Source organism: Mytilus edulis, chromosome 2, assembly GCF_963676685.1.
Source record: "Mytilus edulis chromosome 2, xbMytEdul2.2, whole genome shotgun sequence".
NCBI classification, from domain to species: Eukaryota; Metazoa; Mollusca; class Bivalvia; order Mytilida; family Mytilidae; genus Mytilus; species Mytilus edulis.
The window spans coordinates 4,097,782-4,117,185 of NC_092345.1; the positions used below are offsets into that span (position 1 = coordinate 4,097,782).

General features: G+C 32.6%; 1 protein-coding gene across 3 annotated transcripts in view; it reads right to left on the reverse strand.

The window, feature by feature from the left end:
• LOC139510093 (contactin-like) overlaps positions 1-19,404 on the reverse strand; it is a 39,035-nt gene that overhangs the window by 2,048 nt on the left and 17,583 nt on the right. For all 3 annotated transcript variants that reach the window (XM_071296343.1, XM_071296342.1, XM_071296344.1), the window contains exons 9-24: positions 18,523-18,750; positions 17,722-17,827; positions 17,095-17,276; positions 16,195-16,464; positions 12,879-13,181; positions 12,357-12,526; positions 11,032-11,158; positions 10,624-10,785; positions 9,885-10,046; positions 8,586-8,680; positions 7,764-7,853; positions 6,894-7,041; positions 5,071-5,192; positions 1,914-2,100; positions 996-1,111; positions 9-192 (exon numbers count right to left, since the gene is read on the reverse strand). In XM_071296343.1, the coding sequence (XP_071152444.1) occupies positions 9-192; positions 996-1,111; positions 1,914-2,100; positions 5,071-5,192; positions 6,894-7,041; positions 7,764-7,853; positions 8,586-8,680; positions 9,885-10,046; positions 10,624-10,785; positions 11,032-11,158; positions 12,357-12,526; positions 12,879-13,181; positions 16,195-16,464; positions 17,095-17,276; positions 17,722-17,827; positions 18,523-18,750 (2,652 nt within the window). The remainder of the gene's footprint in view (positions 1-8; positions 193-995; positions 1,112-1,913; positions 2,101-5,070; positions 5,193-6,893; positions 7,042-7,763; positions 7,854-8,585; positions 8,681-9,884; positions 10,047-10,623; positions 10,786-11,031; positions 11,159-12,356; positions 12,527-12,878; positions 13,182-16,194; positions 16,465-17,094; positions 17,277-17,721; positions 17,828-18,522; positions 18,751-19,404) is intronic.

Genomic DNA, 19,404 nt, shown 5'->3' on the forward strand with positions numbered 1-19,404 from the left:
ATACAAACCTAAAGTGAAATATGTGACCGGGGACATTTTCCCATCACCTCCATTACTGTATCCCAGTACACGTAACTTGTATATCACACGTTTCTCTATGCCTGTTATGATACCTTCAGTCTTTCTGTTGGTGATTATAACATCGTTTTTTAAAGACTGTTTTATATCCTCGTTCGCTGGATACCATCGTAACTAAAACAAAAAGTGCTCTCTATAAATTGAAGAAAAACTTTCAAAGAGGCACTGCTTGATATATAAATCATGTTTATATACCAGTATAGTTGAATTATAACAAATACAGGTAGAAATTAATAAAAAGAGTTTTAAATTAATTATTGAAATTGCAAACGAATAAGCACCAAGTTCATCCAGAAGTCAATTTTGTCCTACTATATGTATGCATCTTCCATCAAAGGATCACGATGTCATATCAAGTGTCAAAAGAATTTAAAGGCAATTCGAGACGTAGTGCGACTCAGAAAACATACTCTAACCACATATTCATCAATTGATACACACACACACCAATTTGGTATTCCCAATAAAGAAAGTATTTCAGCCGACGATTTTAATTTTCAAACGAGTTACATGTGTTTTGATGAATATAATATATCCGTATACATTGTATACTTCTAAAATATGGAATTAAGTTTACAATTGTATCATGTATACACTTTTGATTTATTCGTAGAAATCCGACACGTTGTGTCAATTAACAATTAGAACGGATAAAAATCAAAAGATTATTTCACAAGGGCTACAATGCTCGTTTTGATGATAGCAATGTACATGTATCTATTGTCACACGGGAAGCAATGAGCATGTTGATTTTGATTGAACTGATATTCACGATTGATAAACTAGCCTGAAAACTAGATATGAGAAAAACTCGCATAAATAAGCTTATGACTATTTACAACACATTTATTAATAAGTTCAAATTATTTTTCACAATTGAATGTTTTTACCAACTTTTAACTATAAACAGGTTTTACCTTATATCCTGACAGCACTTCTTCATTGATCCCAGTTAATACACCTCGCCATTTTACATGTACACTATCAGGACCATGAGATCGGACTGTTACATACTCAGGATAATGCCTTGGTGCTGTGTATTCAATTAATAATCACTTTATTACATGCGTTTTTTTTTTAAATAAGTACAAGACATTGTTTTAAGCTTATTTAAGAAAGAGGGACAAATAAAAAGAAAACAAATCCGGATTACAAACTAGAATCGAGGGTAGTACATCAACTATTAGTATTAGAGGATAACAATTGACCAACAGACACACTGAAGTGCAACAAAACCACACTCCATACATATAAACGAATTATTGTATTACAACTGCCGTATTCCTGACTTGGTTCCGGATATTTTAAGTTAAATGGTGGATTGGACCTAGCTTTTTGTTTGGGCTAGCCTAACCTCCAGCTTATATGGCAATGTAAATATGAACAAGTTAACGGAAATATCAAGATAAATCCTTATCAAAGGTTCTTCAATTCTTATACAGTGCATTCCATAAACTATCATCAATGCAATGCAAGTCATTTAAATTCAAATTATGGGACAGTATTCTAAATAAATAGTTGATGTGTATTTGGAAAGTCACACTGGCATTTGATTTGTTTAATTTGACCAATAAACAAAAACGATATGTATTTGCATGCATGTAGATTACGTAATTGTTGCATCATAGAGAATGAAAATAACTTCCCTTATTTTAATAACTTGAGGCCTTCAGAAACGGGACAATTTTGTAATATAATTTTCGACAAACTAGTCCATTACTTATTAAGCCTGTACATCAAACATGAAGAAATATATGTTGTAATGGTTGAATATTCAAATGTGACTAAAAACAATGCAATCATTTTTTATAATATCTGTTTAAAACAATACATACGTTCGGCATTTGTACTCATTCTTGTTTTCTCACTAGGAAAACTTTCTCCTGCAGTGTTGAACACCTGGACAGTAACCCAGAAATCAGCATTTGGTTCTAATCCAATAACATAACCCGAATTTGCAATACCATAAATATAGGCTGTCACTGATTTTCTGTTTGGATCATTCAGGTCAACCACATTTATCTAGAAAAACGAACAAAGGTATCTAAAAGTTTATGGTGATAACATACGATGTAATTCAGGTAGGCTCCAATCATGTTAGACGTGGAATATGACAGTTGTTGTTCATTCGTTTTTGATGTGTTTTATCATTTGATTTTGCCATGTGATTTGGGACCTTCCGATTGAATTTTGCTCGGAGTTCAGTATTTTTGTGATTTTACTTTTTGGTATCTATTCACCACATACAACCAATCACTCCTGTTTACATAACAGTAAATAAAATCCGTTACTTGTTATTTGCACTGCGTGCACATTATATTTTTTTAATATAACTGATCTGATTCGTTATGAGAGCATTACTGAAGAAACTTTAAATAGATATAGGAAGATGTGGTGTGAGTGCCAATGAAACAACTCTCCATCGAAATAACAATTTATAAAAGTAAACCATTATAGGTCAACGTACGGCCTTCAACACGGAGCCTTGGCTCACACCGAACAACAAGCTATAAAGGGCCCCAAAATTACTAGTGTAAAACCATTCAAACGGGAAAACCAACGTTCTAATCTATATAAAAACGAGAAACACATATAAATACATAAATAAACGACAACTACTGTACATCAGATTCCTGACTTATGACAGGTGCAAACATATGCAGCGGGATTAAACGTTTTAATGGTACCAACCCTTCTCCCTTTTCTGAAACAATAGCATAACATCACAACATAGAAAAACACACGATCAAATATCAATCGGCAGGCTTAACTCAATCAAAAAACGTAAATTAACACACTATGATCGAATAATAATGGTGGGAATCTGAATCTCATATGCTGTTATATCACTCAAATATCTCGTAATCCTTTTAATGCCCCATCTACGATAGACGAGGGACATTTATGTTTTCTGGTCTGTGTGTCCGTTCGTCTGTTCGTCCGTCCGTCCGTCCGTTCGTCTGTCCCGCTTCAGGTAAAAGGTTTTGGTCAAGGTAGTTTTTGATGTTGAGGTCAAATCAACCTGAAACTTCGTACACATGTTCCCTATGCTTTGTTCTGTCTAATTTTGATGGCAAATTAGTTTTTTACCCCAATTTCACGGTCAATCGAAGATAGAAATTGATAGTGCGAGAAGGGCATCCATGTACTGGGGACACATTCTTGTATAATGTTTTTGATATTCTTGTTTATATTCGAGCTTTACTGATCAGTGTTTGTAAATAAAGACAACTGTTCAAAAGTCATAAATCGATGACAAAACAAATCCGAGTAACAAACTTAAACCAAAGGACAAAAATCAATTAAAAGAGGAAAACAACAGAACATCGGGAACACTGAAAGAAAAAAAAACACACAACCAAATGCCAATACAAACGACATAGATACGAACTATAAGATAACAACAAACATGTTTGTTTTATTTTGTAAACAAGAGGCTGTCACAACGACAGCAAACCGGATTTATTTATATTTATATGTGTCCTGGCAATATCACAAGAACCATTACTGATGAATGGTGAAAGTGAAAATCGTCAATATCAAATTCGACCTCCATTTTGTCATCAGTATCAACATCTTAAAATTTGAAAAGCTTAGATTGATTTGAATGGTTCATGAGTAAATGCAACAACGTGAATGGAAACGCCATTTCACAATCTTTCAAGAACCATAACTCCTGAACGGTAAAAGTCAAAATCGTCATTATTGAACTTGACCTCTAATTTGCCATCAGTAACAACATATAAAAATTTCAAAAGCTTTGGTTGAATGGTTCATGAGACAATGCACGGACACGACTGGAAACACCGTTTTTCAATCTTTCAAGAACCATAACTCCTGAACGGTAAAAGTCAAAATCGTCATTATTGAACTTGATCTCTATTTTGTCATCAGTAACAACATATTAAAATTTGGAAAGCTTTGGTAAAATAGTTCATGCGTAAATGCACGGACACGACTTGAAACACCATTTTTCAATCTTTCAAGAACCATAACTCCTGAACGGTAAAAGTCAAAATCGTCATTATTGAACTTGACCTCCATTTTGTCATCAGTAACAACATATTAAAATTTGGGAAGCTTAGGTAGAACAGTTCATGCGTAAATGCACGGACAAGACTGGAAACTCCATTTTTCAATCTTTCAAGAACCATAACTCCTGAACGGTAAAAGTCAAAATCGCCATTATTGAACTTGACCTCCATTTTGTCATCAGTAACAACATATTAAAATTTGGGAAGCTTAGGTAGATCAATTCATGCGTAAATGCACGGACACGACTGGAAACTCCATTTTTCAATCTTTCAAGAACCATAACTCCTGAACGGTAAAAGTCAAAATCGCCATTATTGAACTTGACCTTCATTTAGTTGTCACTAACAACATATTTAAATTTAAAAGCTTTGGTTGAACGGTTCAAGAGTTAATGCACGGACAACATTAGATTGCCGCCCGCCCGCCCGCAGTACATCCCCAAATCAATAACCGACATTTTTGTCACAAAAATCCGGTTAATAAAACGTATGTCTTACGTATTAAAGTGTCAGCAGAGTGAGTCTGATACGTATGATGATTAGATTGATTTATACCCAACGTCTCATTTCAGTCAATTTCAAAATGTTCTAGAATATTTAACTGCAGTATAATGACGAGCATTTTCGCAAGTAAGTTAAACATTAAAAACCATAGATTGCATTACTGCTACATTTATACAAAGCAGTGCCTATTGTAGCTGCATACTAATTTGACTTTTGATTTCAACTCGATATAACAGGCAGCAAAAAAATCCTTTGTCTTACAATAACACATAGGTAACTGGAATGATAATACACATTATAAAATACTATTTTTTTCAATGAATTCCAATTTTCTTCTCAAACTAAATGTTACGTGTTGTTGTTTTTATCGCATACGTTACATATTTTTCAAATAAATCAACGAAGTTCCGTCAGATTCTCTTTCAAGTTATGATGAAACTTAAGTTGTGTTTACCTCAAATCCTTGTATTGTACCACCAATGATTTCTCTGGTATTAGGCATTGGATTCCAGTAGACCAACAAAGCTGTACCATTTACACCACTTCCACCCACGCCTTTTGGAGGATGTGGAGGAACTGAAATTAAAATCAAAGACAAAAAATTAAAATGTGATCTAAAATTAAACAATATTTACAATAAATAACAATCTCATTAAATCCGAGGGCAGTGTAGCGTATCAGAACATTAGTTTTTGATGAGATTGAATAAATGATATCAATAAATCAACGAATAAAGCAAAAGATAATACAAAATAAACGTAGTGCCATGATTATCAATGAAAACAAAATAATGATATCAAAAGCACAAGAGGTACAGATCATCATATGGTCTAACCTTTAGACATAGACTTAATTTTTCTTTTGACATATTATTCTGACCATGTCTTATCTTTTACACCAACCGACGGACCATTTGAAATGTAGCCAATTTCAATTTCAGTTCATAACAGGACGAAATGAACGATGTCCTGCATTTAGGTGAGTACAATATATAAAAATTGATTGTACGTAGCAAAGATTGTTTTAGTTATCCTGCATCTGACTATAAATAAAGCAAAGTACCACGTCATCACAGTCATTGTGATGGGGTGGCTGATTATAGAGCAACTTAAGAACGAGTTTTTTTAATCTAAATTTCTTCTTTGAACAACAATTTGATTAAAAAAGATATGGACTCTCCATTAAGAAGACAACATTAAATTTTAGTAACCTCTTGTTTGTTATTTAATATTACTGATGTATAGATGGTTGTACAGATACATGTGTTAAAAGAGCAAAATTCAAGTTCTGCAATGTGAGCCTCAACTTTACAAATCGGTTCACTCAAAAACAAGACCTTTTAAAAACGTTTTTGCAATTCCAACGCCGATTTTGCGGTACGTAAAAATCCTATTTTTGCTGCAGAAAACCCAAAATATAATATTTCTTGATATTGTGATGGGCTGTTGTTTAAGATGGTAACTGTCTGCTATGATTGTTCTTTGTTAATGATTGGAAAACCTGGACTTAAGTTGTGACTATTGAACAGCAGTATTATAATGTTGTTTTTTTATTTATTTTTAATTGTAATTAAGACCTGTTATTGTAAATCACATCTTTGTCCTTGTCAATAGTTGTCAGTTAAAATCAAACTATATCACATAATTCCATTTAGTGTTTGTTTTTGACTGATCTCACTGTCTTATATAGTTAGATCAGTATTCAAATTCAGCTAGTAAGAACGTTTTTTTGTTAAGGTGGTACATACCACTACAGGGAAATAATATTGTAAATGTCAAATCAACGCTTTAATCACATTATATTGTTAAATAAACAATAAGCTTCTCATTTATCAAAATAAGTATTTTGAAATTTTGATATTTGTGTTTTATGAAAATTAAATGAGCCACATTTATTTTTAGTCAAAGTGTTTGGCACCACCTTAGGCAATTCAGTTCAGATTCGTATTAGTCATGTCGATTATCGAGGTGGTATTTTTTTCTGTTTCAAAGACCATGGTCGTATGCAAACCTTAGCAAACACGCAAAGTATATTTTAATTGTCTTGTTATCTAGTCCATAGGTCAATTTAAAACAAAGGCTCGTGAGTTAGGTATAATTAGATATCAATTTTAGTTTCTACGACTGATATTTTGAACTGAAACGAATTCTATGTCGTAAACCCAGTATTAACACTTTGATGTTCAGAAATTTCAAATAATGTCAAGATAAAAATATCTATCAATAGACTAATCAGTACATTACTAATCAGTTTTACTCCTTCTACATGTTAACTTACTCATTTCAGCAGAGTAAATCACTTTCATGGTACTATTAGGACCAATTCCGTATCTGTTTTTTACACCGATAATAATTTCATACTGTTTATAATAATCATTAGAAGTCAATGTCCTCACCAATTTCTTCTGTCGTCCATAGAGTGTTACCTACAGATACAAAAATATGTTATATTAAAGTGAATTGAGTTATTTTATTTGAATAGGCTTGTTGTTGAATTTGTGGATAATTGTGTAATAGTTATACACCGATGGACAGGTGTGTCTGGATAAAAAACCCCGACAGCCCGAGATAACTAACTTACACCCGATGCTTAACCCTATAGGTGTTAATATTGATTATTATGAAACGGTACGGATAGCATATATATTGACAATATCTAACCATGATGTATAAGATTTTGTTTTACATGAAACCCCACTAGTTAACTTACTTTGGGTATCTCTGTTCAAACTTTGGTAAATGATAAGATTTTACAAATATCAAAGTTGCTGTTTTGCATATTCCTGCAAAATGCATGTGCTCATATGGATCAACAGGTAAAGATTGACTGGTTATACATAAAACAATTTTGTATGATATTTTGCAATCCTTATTTGTATAGTTGAAATACTGGATTGATAAATGTGAATAAGCATTTGATGTCAAACTTTCAATTGGGTATGTTTTATTTTGCTGAGATTATATATTTTTGTGTTTCTCTTTCGACATAGATTATTTGATATCTTTCACTTATATTTGACTTGTTGTATCATTGGGTTATTGTCTCATTAAGGAATTCTAACATATTTCATTCATAATTACAGGATTAAGCCATATGTCATTTAAATGATGACAATGATTATGATGGAATCTTTTATTTCAAACTTACAAATTGATAAGGTGAATTGTTGTTTTCTTTACTCCTCCAATACACATGATATTCTATTGCTGGACCTCCTTCATACTCTAAGGATAAGGGCTAAAATATATTAGAGAAGGCTTGATATTAAAATATAACAGTGGATTAGATTCTCGAAACAATTACCATATATTTCTAAATATACAGATATAGGGTCACAAATAATAGGTAAGATGTATCTTACTAGACCTAAATGCTTTACGTATTAGACTAAACCATTTCATTGGCGTTCCTTACAAATTGATAAATCACCACACAAACTAAAGTTAATAGCATCTTATATTTGAAAATTGAAATGCAACTCATACCTTTCCAGACCACATTTTTTTTGTGGAGTTCCTGTTGCACCTGTATAGTGTTTGTAGGATGTTGTGTTATTTATTTCCGTGGTGCTGTCTGTTTTTATTCGACTTGTGATGTGTAATTGTTTCATTCTTATTCTCTTGTCATACAATCCAACAATGAACTTTGAAGATTTTATATGCAAGTGTTATTTTTTTGTCTGTCCTGTTTTTTAAGCTATTGGTTTATGCGTTAATGTCGACATTTAATCCTCTGAGTCTTGTACCGTAATTGAAGTTGAATTAGATTTTTGTTTCTTACTTTATAAAATAAGAGAGAACAGTTGCTAACTACAAATACTGTAAATACACAATTTTTTCACAGAGTAGTTTGATTATAGTATTTAAAAAATTCATTGATATTTTACACTTGTATTACATATTTGGGAAATAATTCCAGAACGAGATTTCAACGAAACTCAAACGTTAGAAGAATACACCCTTAACTTACTTGCCACGACATTTGTAAAGTACCAAATGTTCCATTACCACCTCCGACGTACTGGACTGGATATTCAGGTTTGGCACCAGGTATAGTGTAAGATTCTGTGAAAACAATGGATATAAAATAGAGGAACATTCATACCTGTAGAAATTGTTTTGCTCAGAAAGACCTGATAATCAATATGTAATCACTTTTATGATTTTTTTTTTTTGTACTTTCAGTTTTATTCTATCTTTTTATTTCATGATAAGGTGAACCAATGCCTCATGCTTTATATAACAAATTAAGAACAATACATTAGATGGCATTGGCAAAAAACATTACAAATACACAAAATTAGTCTGCGTCACAGTAAACAGTATCTTATATAAAACTACACCCTGACAGATCTTACAAGATTATACACATTAAACTCATCACTGTTGAAGCTTACAAAACAAAACAATTCTTTTTAGAACTTTCTGAAAAAGTACGAAAATTGAAGAACAAAAATGACACTTTGGTTTAATGCAGTTATTCTCGAGTATCTTTTTCGGCTTCGTTCCTTTCTATATACATCATATACCCTTAATTGTCTTACTCTGCCCTTCAAATGATGTGAGTGTAGTAAGCTAATTTTAGTATAACTTCAAGTCAAAAATATGACAGTTGTTTTCCTTTCGTTTGATGTGTTTAAGCTTTGGATTTTGCCGTTTCTTAACGGACTTTCTGTTTTGAATTTACCTGGGGGGTCGGTAATTTTAATGCTTAATAAGAGACCTTAAATCTGAATAGCTGGGGAGACACTAAACAAAAGAGACAATTATCGGCTCAATGTCTCATTTCTGTAAATATAGGCAATGTAGTTTCTCATAGGAACACCTTTTGCTGCTTAAACTGTACCACTTTTACTATGAAGTTTCGTAAAAATTATCCCAGAATGGAAAGCTCATATGCATTACTATGTTTTTCAAAGGCCAAAACATAGTGCTGTGTAGCATATTGTCAACATTTATATGCTACGAAATTCCAAGAGTTTAAACTTAAACTAACATTCTGAGTGTACGATCACTCTCTTCATTTTGGGTCTTCCTTGGAATTCAAGGCGTTCGCTATTTATGTTTGTTTATACTGGCAACACTTCCAGGTTTGGTCTCTATGAGATGAAACATAGAGATCATATCTGGGATCCAGTAGATAAACACAATAAACTATCTATGAATATTATATATCACCTCAAAAGAGGCGTGGTTTGTGAGACAGCTGTAAAGTACAACCTCAAGTGTTTTCCTGATGAAGCGAAATACTTGATAAAACAATACTTACTGGAAGGTATACTTGGGTATCCAGGTACAGAAAAAGCATTTGAAGCAAAAATACGGAAAGTATAGTTGTTATAAGGTAAGAGACCAGATACTATGTATGATCTCTTTTTAGTATCTGTGCTGTCATCTGTTGGGGCATGTCTTGCACCAAAATCACTTACTTCTGTGAAACAAACATTTCATATTTATAAATTAACTGTTTACAAAACTTTTGAATTTTTGAAATACTAAGGTGTTTATACCTCAGGAATAGATAACCTTAGCTTTGGCAAATCTTTTATGAATTTTGGTCTTCAACGCTCTTCAACCTCGTGAATCTGGCGTAAATACAAAATCTAAATCCTGGTTTCTATGATGACTTTATTTTTAATACATAGAAGGAAACGTCAGTTAAGACAAATAACTCAAATAATCAAAATACCAGATCATGCATTACACAGATAAATCAGAAACCTTTTTGTAATTAAAAGATTTATGCAACCATTATTCAAAAGTGAAACATAGTTGGTGTACTGTTGTTCAAACCACTTTATTTAAATGTAGTATTTCATAGCATTATTAATATCTTTATAAGTTAACAAACCAATTTAACCATTATCTGTCTTGATTTTTATTATGTTTATATTTGACATCATATCTTAGTATAAAAATATATAAAGATGTGGTTTGTTTACCGACGAGACAACAATTCACCAAAGTTCAAACGAAGTGAAACAGTTTATTATTATTTTGATACAAACCTCCAACCTTTCTCCATATGGGATTGAATGTAGTCATAGCCTCAATAGTGTAATTAGTTATAGCACTTCCCCTTTCTGCTGGTTTCGTCCATGTCAACGATATCGAGTATGGGGTAGCGGTTCCCTTGATAGCATAAACACCAGCAGGTTCTCCCGGAGGACCTGGAATTAGTAAAACAAAGTTCTTTCGTTTCTTACTTAAAATCAATTAGTTGCATTACGATCTGTGCATAAATAGGAATAAAATACACGAATGGTTTTAATAGTCATTTTATAATTTCAAAAAAAGTAAAGTTCAAATTCTTGCTTCTCCTTATTGTAATTCAATTGAAAATAAAACATATGAAACTTAATTCAATTTTTTTTAATTTAAAGATATGAACAAGAAAATAAGTTTGAGACGCATACCATGGACAGTTAGTTTACCAATGGCGCTGACGGATGCCACAGTAGTTGTTGCCACACATTCATAGTATCCATCGTGTTTAAACTGTGCAAAACGTATCCTTAAACCATGCATGTTAACTCCATTTTCCTAAAACAACAAGTGTTCTCTTTAAATATAGATTATATCTTACTAAAACAACTTTTGGAGAAAGATATGTTGCTTATTGTACACGATACCCTTAATTTGGCAAAGAAAAAAAATAAAGAATTAAGACATATGTTTACTGGTGTTTTGATAAACGGAATACAAGATGTGCAAAGCTCAAAGCACACAGATTCCTTAATTTTTCAATTGTTTTTATGATCAATTGATTTTTACTGCAAGTCTGACTAGAGTTTGTAAAGCTGTAATAATGTTTATTTTTTCTATCTGTCTATCTATGCCTTGTCACCAATTAAAATATAATTTGAGCTAAATGTGTAAAATTCTCTAAAAGGTTATGTGAATGTGTTGCTTTTGTTACTTTTGTTTTCCTCTTAAAGTTGATGTGTTTCCCTCGTTTTAAGGGTGAAACCCGAATTTGTTTTCTCTCATCGATTTATGACTTATGAACAGCGCTATTGTGTAATTTCAAATTAGACATCTTTCCAAAAGTGACGAAATTACTTAGATGTTAGCAAATAAGCTATAGGTCACAGTAAGGTCTAAAACGTTGATCAAATCACATACCGCATACCAAGCGATAAAATGTCCAAACATAACAAAACGTAAAATAATTCAAACGTTCTTGATGTATGTACAAATAACAATGTATGATATACAAAAACAAATGACAGGCTCATAACTTGGGACAGGCAAACACAGAATGTTGTGGGATTGAACATGTCAGCTGGTGTATAACCCTCCCCTGACCTGGAACATTGGCGAAACAGCACAACATAAAACAATTCAAAAATCATTTGAAAATAAGAAAATGCCTGTACGAAGTCAAGCATATGACAGTTATTATCCATTTTGGAAAAAAACATTGGCAGTATATTTAGTAAACACAAGAGAATTCTGATTTATGATTTTGAATCTCCCTCTGGTATTTTTCGCCTCTTTTTCAATTTACTTAACTTACCGTGGGAGTCATGTATGTTTAATGCTGTAAAATATATCTTTTTTTTAATTTTCTTTTACGTTCACAGTTATTTGATGTGTGGAGTGATGATTTTCTTACTATATAAATAAATATTACTCACGTTATACAGAAACTTATTAAATATCAAATACTACTACTTAAGAGACATGTACAAATGTGATTTATTAGAATAATAATGTTCAATTCGAAATAAATACAAACTTTTACGAAATATGGATCATTTTCGACATCTATCATCATTCCGTTAAATTTCCACACATATATCAGATCATATTTGTCATAATCATATGAGGCTTCGCAACGTATAAACGCCGTTCCATTCCAGGTCACGAATGTTTCATCTGCCGGTACTACAGGCAGTGTTATTTCATCTGAAAATAAACGAAAAACAAATATTTATGAAGAAAAATATTTTCCTGTTGTTCTATAGTTAGAATTTTATGGTATTTTAAACCATTTTCTTTACATAAACAATGCAAAGTATGACGTGGCTTACAAACCACAACTTAAGTGTAACAAGAGATTTCATCTCCAATGTGTTTTTTATTTATCTGAACAATAGGCAGTTCTAGCATCACCGGGGATATCCTTGTAATTTCTGTCTCTTTAAAATCCGTTTGGAAGAGGAACAATCGTATGTAAGTTCATTAACAAATTGAAAAATGCATTAATCTGATATTCTGATAAACCCTCATCATCATGGATAAGGCAATTCAAACTTACTAGCAACGGTCAATTCTGTAGAGGAGTCAGCTTCTCCTAGGTCATTAGTTGCTCTGCAAGTGTAAACTCCTGCGTCTCCTAAAGTAACTTTTGTGATAATCAAATGTCCATTCAGTAATCGATGTGCTCCAATGTTTGAGTCCACGGTGCTATATAATGGAACGCTCAATTCAATGCCATCTTTTAACCATGTTATTTGAGGTGCAGGAGCTGCCTGTGGATTGCATGGTATTGTTATGTTTCCATTCAAAGCGGCAAGCATCTTTATTTGTAAGGGACTTTTGGCAAATGAAGGTGTAAATGCTGAAAAATAGATTTCGATAGTTAAACACATTATATATAGTATAGTATATGAATAAAGTACGGAAATCAGCATTGATTCGAACAAGCAACTAAAAACTACATTGTTTGTTTTAAAAGTTCTGCTTTACTTTTATCACTTTTGTGATATCTTGACACTATCGATCAGCTTCTGTATCATACTCTACACTATATCAAATAGTTCATAATAGAGAAAAGTCAAGATGGTGGATTTGTATACTGACAATTTGTTTTTTATTTTAATATCTATAAGCTTTGTTTGTTGTATCAAATGCAAAGAAATTCATTCAAATGAAAATGTCACCCACTGTTTTGTTATAATACCTGAGTAACGAAATATTATTAATTTTACTTCTTGCACAAATTTAAAGTATAAAACAAAACTAATAGACCTAATATAAAAATGAAGATGTGGTATGATTGCCAATGAGACAACTGTCCACAAGAGACCAAAATGACACAGAAATTAACAACTATAGGTCACCGTACGGCCTTCAACAATGAGCAAAGCCCATACCGCATAGTCAGCTATAAAAGACCCCGAAATGACAATGTAAAACAATTCAAACGAGAAAACTAACGGCCTTATTTATATAAACTAGAGGCTCTAAAGAGCCTGTGTCGCTCACCTTGGTCTATGTGCATATTAAACAAAGGACATAGATGGATTCATAATAAAATTGCATTTTGGTGATGGTGATGTGTTTGTAGATCCTACTAACTGAACATTCTTGCTCCCTACAATTATCTCTATCTATAATGTACTTGAACCAGTAGTTACAGTGAAAAACATTTTGTGAAAATTTACAAAATTTATGAAAATTGTTAAAATTTGACTATAAAGAGCAATATCTCCTTAAGGGGTCAATTGACCATTTTGATCATGTTGACTTATTTTCAGGTCTTACTTTGCTGTACATTATTGCTCTTTACAGTTTATCTCTATCTATAAAAATATTCAAGATAATAACCAAATGCTGCAAAATTTTCTTAAAATTACCAATTCAGGGGCAGCAACCCAATAACGGTTTGCCTGAATGGTCTGAAAATATCAGAGCAGATAGATGTTGACCTAATTACAATTTTATCCTCATCAGATTTGGTCTTAATGCTTTGGTTTCAGAGATGTGAGCCAAAAACTGCATTTGACCCCTATGTTTTATATTTAGCAATGTCGGCCATCTTGGTTTGACGGCGGGATCATCGGACACAATTAAAAAACAAGATACCCTAATGATGATTGTGGACAAGTTTGGTTAAATTTGTCTTAGTAGTTTCAGAGAAGAAAATTTTTGTAAAAGATTAAAAAAAAATTAAAAAATGTAAAAAATTTACTATAAAGGGCAATAACTCCTAAAGGGGTCAACTTACCACTTTGTTCATTACAGGCTCCTGACTTGGGACAGGCATATACATACATAATGTGGCGGGGTTAAACATGTTAGCGGGATCTCAACCCTCTTCTAACCTGGGACAGTGGTATAACAGTACAACATAAGAATGAACTATAATAATCAGTTGAAAAAGGCTTAACTCATCAGATTGACAAAAATACAAGTGGACGTGCCGGGTACTTGTACATCCCAAAAACAAAAAGACAATTGGAACAGATCTAAGGGTACTCTCAGTTATCTAACAGCTAGTTCAAAGCCACTAATAACTAATAAAAACAATCATGCATCTAAGAATAAATCTTATCTAACTTAGATATCCCGTGTGTAAATATGGAATGTAAATAGAGTCAATTGATAACAAAGGGATAACCAAAACTTATAATTCAAAGAGAAACCAGCAAATTTATTGCAAAAAAAGAAGGCAACAAGAATATAAAATACACTTTACTTAAAAAAAAAGACTGAGCAATGCGAACACTATAAACAATGGGGGTGTTCGAAAGCAAAATCAGATGAAGACAACGATTTGGGCGATTTCATTCAATAAGATATCACAAAAATGACAAAACAGAGGAATATATCAGGAATACACCCAATGTACAAGGTTCTATAAAATTTGCCAAGCATTTAATCATAACGTGTTTAAACAAGTGTCAGATCAAAATTGAACAGAAATTTACAACGATCGGTCATCATAACCAAATGATCATGGACATTTTCTTTTCAGAAAATCAAAATACATGTACACCATAATAGTTATCAAAGGTACCAGGATATAAAATTAAGCTACTATGAGTTATTCATCATTTTCACATGCTATCTTGAATATCTGCCACTGCGATTAACGTTTCTGATAAATTTTAAATAGGAAAAGGCGTTTGGATGCATTCGATTTATAAATTGTTGTTTGAGCTTTTTTATAGACCTGTAGATGACCCTTAACTGCGCCCCACCAAACACAGTACCATACAAATTTGATGCTACACACTGGTATATATAATTACAGAGAACCCTTAATTGAGCCCCACCAAACACTGTACCATATACATTTGATGCTACACACTGGTATACATGTATATACTTACAGATGAACCTTTACTGAGCCCCACCAAACACTGTACTATACACATTTTATGCTACACACTGGTATATATAATTACAGAGGACCCTTAACTGAGCCCCACCAAACACTGTACCATATATAGTTGATGCTTCACTGGTATACATTCTTACAGAGACCCCTTAATTGAGCCCCACCAAACACTGTACCATATACATTTGATGCTACACACTGGTATATATACTTACAGATGACCCTTTACTGAGCCCAACCAAACACTGTACCATACACATTTGATGCTACACACTGGTATATATAATTACAGAGGACCCTTAACTGAGCCCCACCAAACACTGTACTATATACATTTGATGCTACACTGGAATACATACTTACAGGGAACCCTTAATTGAGCCCCACCAAACACTGTATCATAAACATTTGATGCTACACTGGAACATATACTTACAGAGAACCCTTAATTGAGCCCACCAAACACTGTACCATATACATTTGATGCTACAATGGAACATATACTTACAGAGAACCCTTAACTGAGCCCCACCAAAGACTGTACCATATACATTTGATGCTCCACATTGGTACATTCCACCATCTCCTAGCTGAATATTTGTCAATTTGAGAACATTGGATTGTATTTCAAATTTTCCTGGTACGGATGTAATCACTTTAGAATCTTTGTACCAGGTGTAAGTGGCTCTTGGCCTGGCTACCACTTCACACCTCCACGTAATCTGACTGTTAATGTCTACATGCATATCTTGCAAAGCATGGATGAAATAAGGTTTTGCTAGAAATATATAGCATTGTTGTCATTTTAATTAAAAGATTTGATGACTCATATTTTCCTCCTAGCATACATATATACGAATACGATATTATCTAATCGAACCAAAATTTGATAAATAGAATATTCCTTCTAGACTCAATCTGTGAACAGAAACATATCAGCAAATGTATTCATCCTAAAGACAGTACTGACTTGGCGTGATCATGTTGAAGCAGAAAATCTGGGAGTATTTTACTATTATCATGGATGCACAATTTTGGGAGTGCATACCTGAAGACGTAGCTGTGAGACTCCTAAAGCGTCCATGGAAAGATTTATAAATTTCTTGATTATCATGTAAACGCCACTATTAGTTGTCAGAAGTGTTCACAATTGTTCATTATCATGTCGACACATTGAGTTTTTAACTTCTTCATTATCATGTCGTACAGTGAAAAACTAATAAAGAAAAACAGAAGATTGTTTCTTAATTTTACAGTTGTGTTCACTCCGTGGAAGTTCATACCATACCCTCAGTTTCTATTGTATTTTTTGTACATACTTGAAACAGATTAACAAGATTTGAACATCGATAATGTTGCTTTTAATTGTTTCTGAATATAAAGGAGGATGGTATAGTTAAATCGTTACCTGAAAGGGCAAAGGTAAATCTTTTTTCGTCCAATCCCTTGGTGGAGCTGACACTACATATATAAGTTCCTTCATCTTCAAACTGCGCGTTCTCTATGACAAGGATACGATTTAAGTCTTCATATCTAGCTTTACCGGGAATGGGCTTCCTATCTCGGGACCAGGAATATTCAAGAGGCATTCTGAAAAAGAATAAGAAAAATATTTTGTGAATTTACCGAATCAATATTGGCAATTGATAAAATATAAGACTTTTACTATGAAATCAACGAGTTATAGTAAGATCTGATAATACCGGTTGTATTCAAGACACATAAACGTGGATACATGTGTATGTACAGTAAATATTCTTATTTCACAAATGGATCAAATTATTTTATTGAATTGAATTTTGTCTGTTTTGTTCGAGATCTTGATGCATTTATGATGTCATACAAGTGAGAGGTTTGGCTAGCTATAAAACCAGGTTCAATCCAAAATTTTCTTCATAAGAACATTTCTATACCAAGTAAGGAAAATAACAGTTGTTATCCATTCGTTTGATGTGTTTGAGCTTTTGATTTTGCCATTTGGTTTGTGGACTTTCATTTTCGAAATTTCCTCGGAGTACTTTTGTGAATTTTTTACCTGCCATAAGCCAAACATTCTAGTCGTATCTCGAATCCTCTCATTGGTGTTACTGGATAAACTCTAGGGAAACTATCCTGTATCTCAGGGGGAAAGTCAGCGGCAGCTAAAACATGATAAACGAACTCAGACTTTAAGTGCTGTTAAGGAAGATCGCTACTCAAAAATAATAATCATTTCATAACACTAGTATAAATTGATAGGAAACAAAAGAGCGAAAATAAATATAATTCCGTGTGCTTGTTTTTGAGATACTTGTATTAACCATTCAAAAATAACATTTTTTTTAAATTTTATAGATAGCTTATAATAATACATGTTAAAGATTTATAAAAAGAAAAATGGGGGTAAAGGCAAAATTATTTCAGGCATGGAAATGGAAAAAAATAGAGGATTACGAAAATCTGACAAAAATTCCCAAAAATGACAAGCGAACCTTAATAACAAATGAGAGCATTTTTTGATCGTTAAAAGCAAAAAAGTTCTTTGAAAAAAAGATACTGTTTCAAATATTGAACCAGTATAAATCCAAGAAAAAAATTAGTGATTGTAAACTACTCCCATTGTTTTGAAGATTATATCAGCAGACATCTACAAATGTCTTTATTTATCAATAAATCTAATATTTCATAGAGCAAGTTCTTCTGTCTGTCCAAGATGTTTACGTCTTGACAAGTTCAACTTTGAAATTAGAAATGCAAATAATAGACCAAATGAGTCCGTAGGTTAAAAAAACTAACGAATTTTGTTTTTAAATCACGATTGTAAAGAAACAGTTAAAAATTTATGTAACACACATACTTTGACCAGTGACCTCTAGGTATATTCCTTTACTAGTAACACTAGGTGGCTGTGAAGTCCACATCTTTTCATCCGGAAGTGACGTTAATGTAACCAGGCAGTGGTATTTTCCACTATCCTGAGCCTGAACTTCAGAGAAATATAAATTGCCATCACTTGATAAGAAGTAATACTGATTAAGTGATGTCTGTAGAAATTCGTCACCTTTCTGCCACTGGTAATTAGCCGCTGTAAATTAAAGCAGATAAATTCAATGTAAAAACAATAAAATGAATAGTTCAACCCCAGTTCTAAGGGTACAAGGAAGTAATTTTACACTATAGTTATAAAGCTATTTTAGAATTGCACATACACATACCAGAAGACATCTGTGTTGTCCAAATTGTTTAATAGCAATGTTGTCGCAGTATGGTGGCGTATGTTTTTGACGCAGTTCAGTTTTTCTGTTGTTTTCTTGATTTTCTCATATAGTTGATGTGTTTCTCCCGGTTTTAGTTTGCAACCCGAATACGTTTTCTCTTTATCGATTTATGACTTTTGAACAGCGGTATACTACTGTTGCTTTTATCTAAAAGCAATCAGTTTCAATAATAGTGGGAAACCTCGTTGTCCGAATATTGAATATCATTTTTTTTCAATACTTCATTTTGTCAAATGTTATGCTGATATTTCAAATGGAGTCATAACGCATTCATATTTATCAGATCTGTTGCATTTCTTTTGACTTAAACTACTATGCATTAAGAAAGTAAAATCACAAAAATAGCGAACATCGAGGAAAATTCAAAACAGAAAGTCCCTTTTCAAGTGGCAAATTAAGCTCAAACAAATCAACCGAATGGATAACAACTGTCATATTTAAACAAACACATAAACATTGGC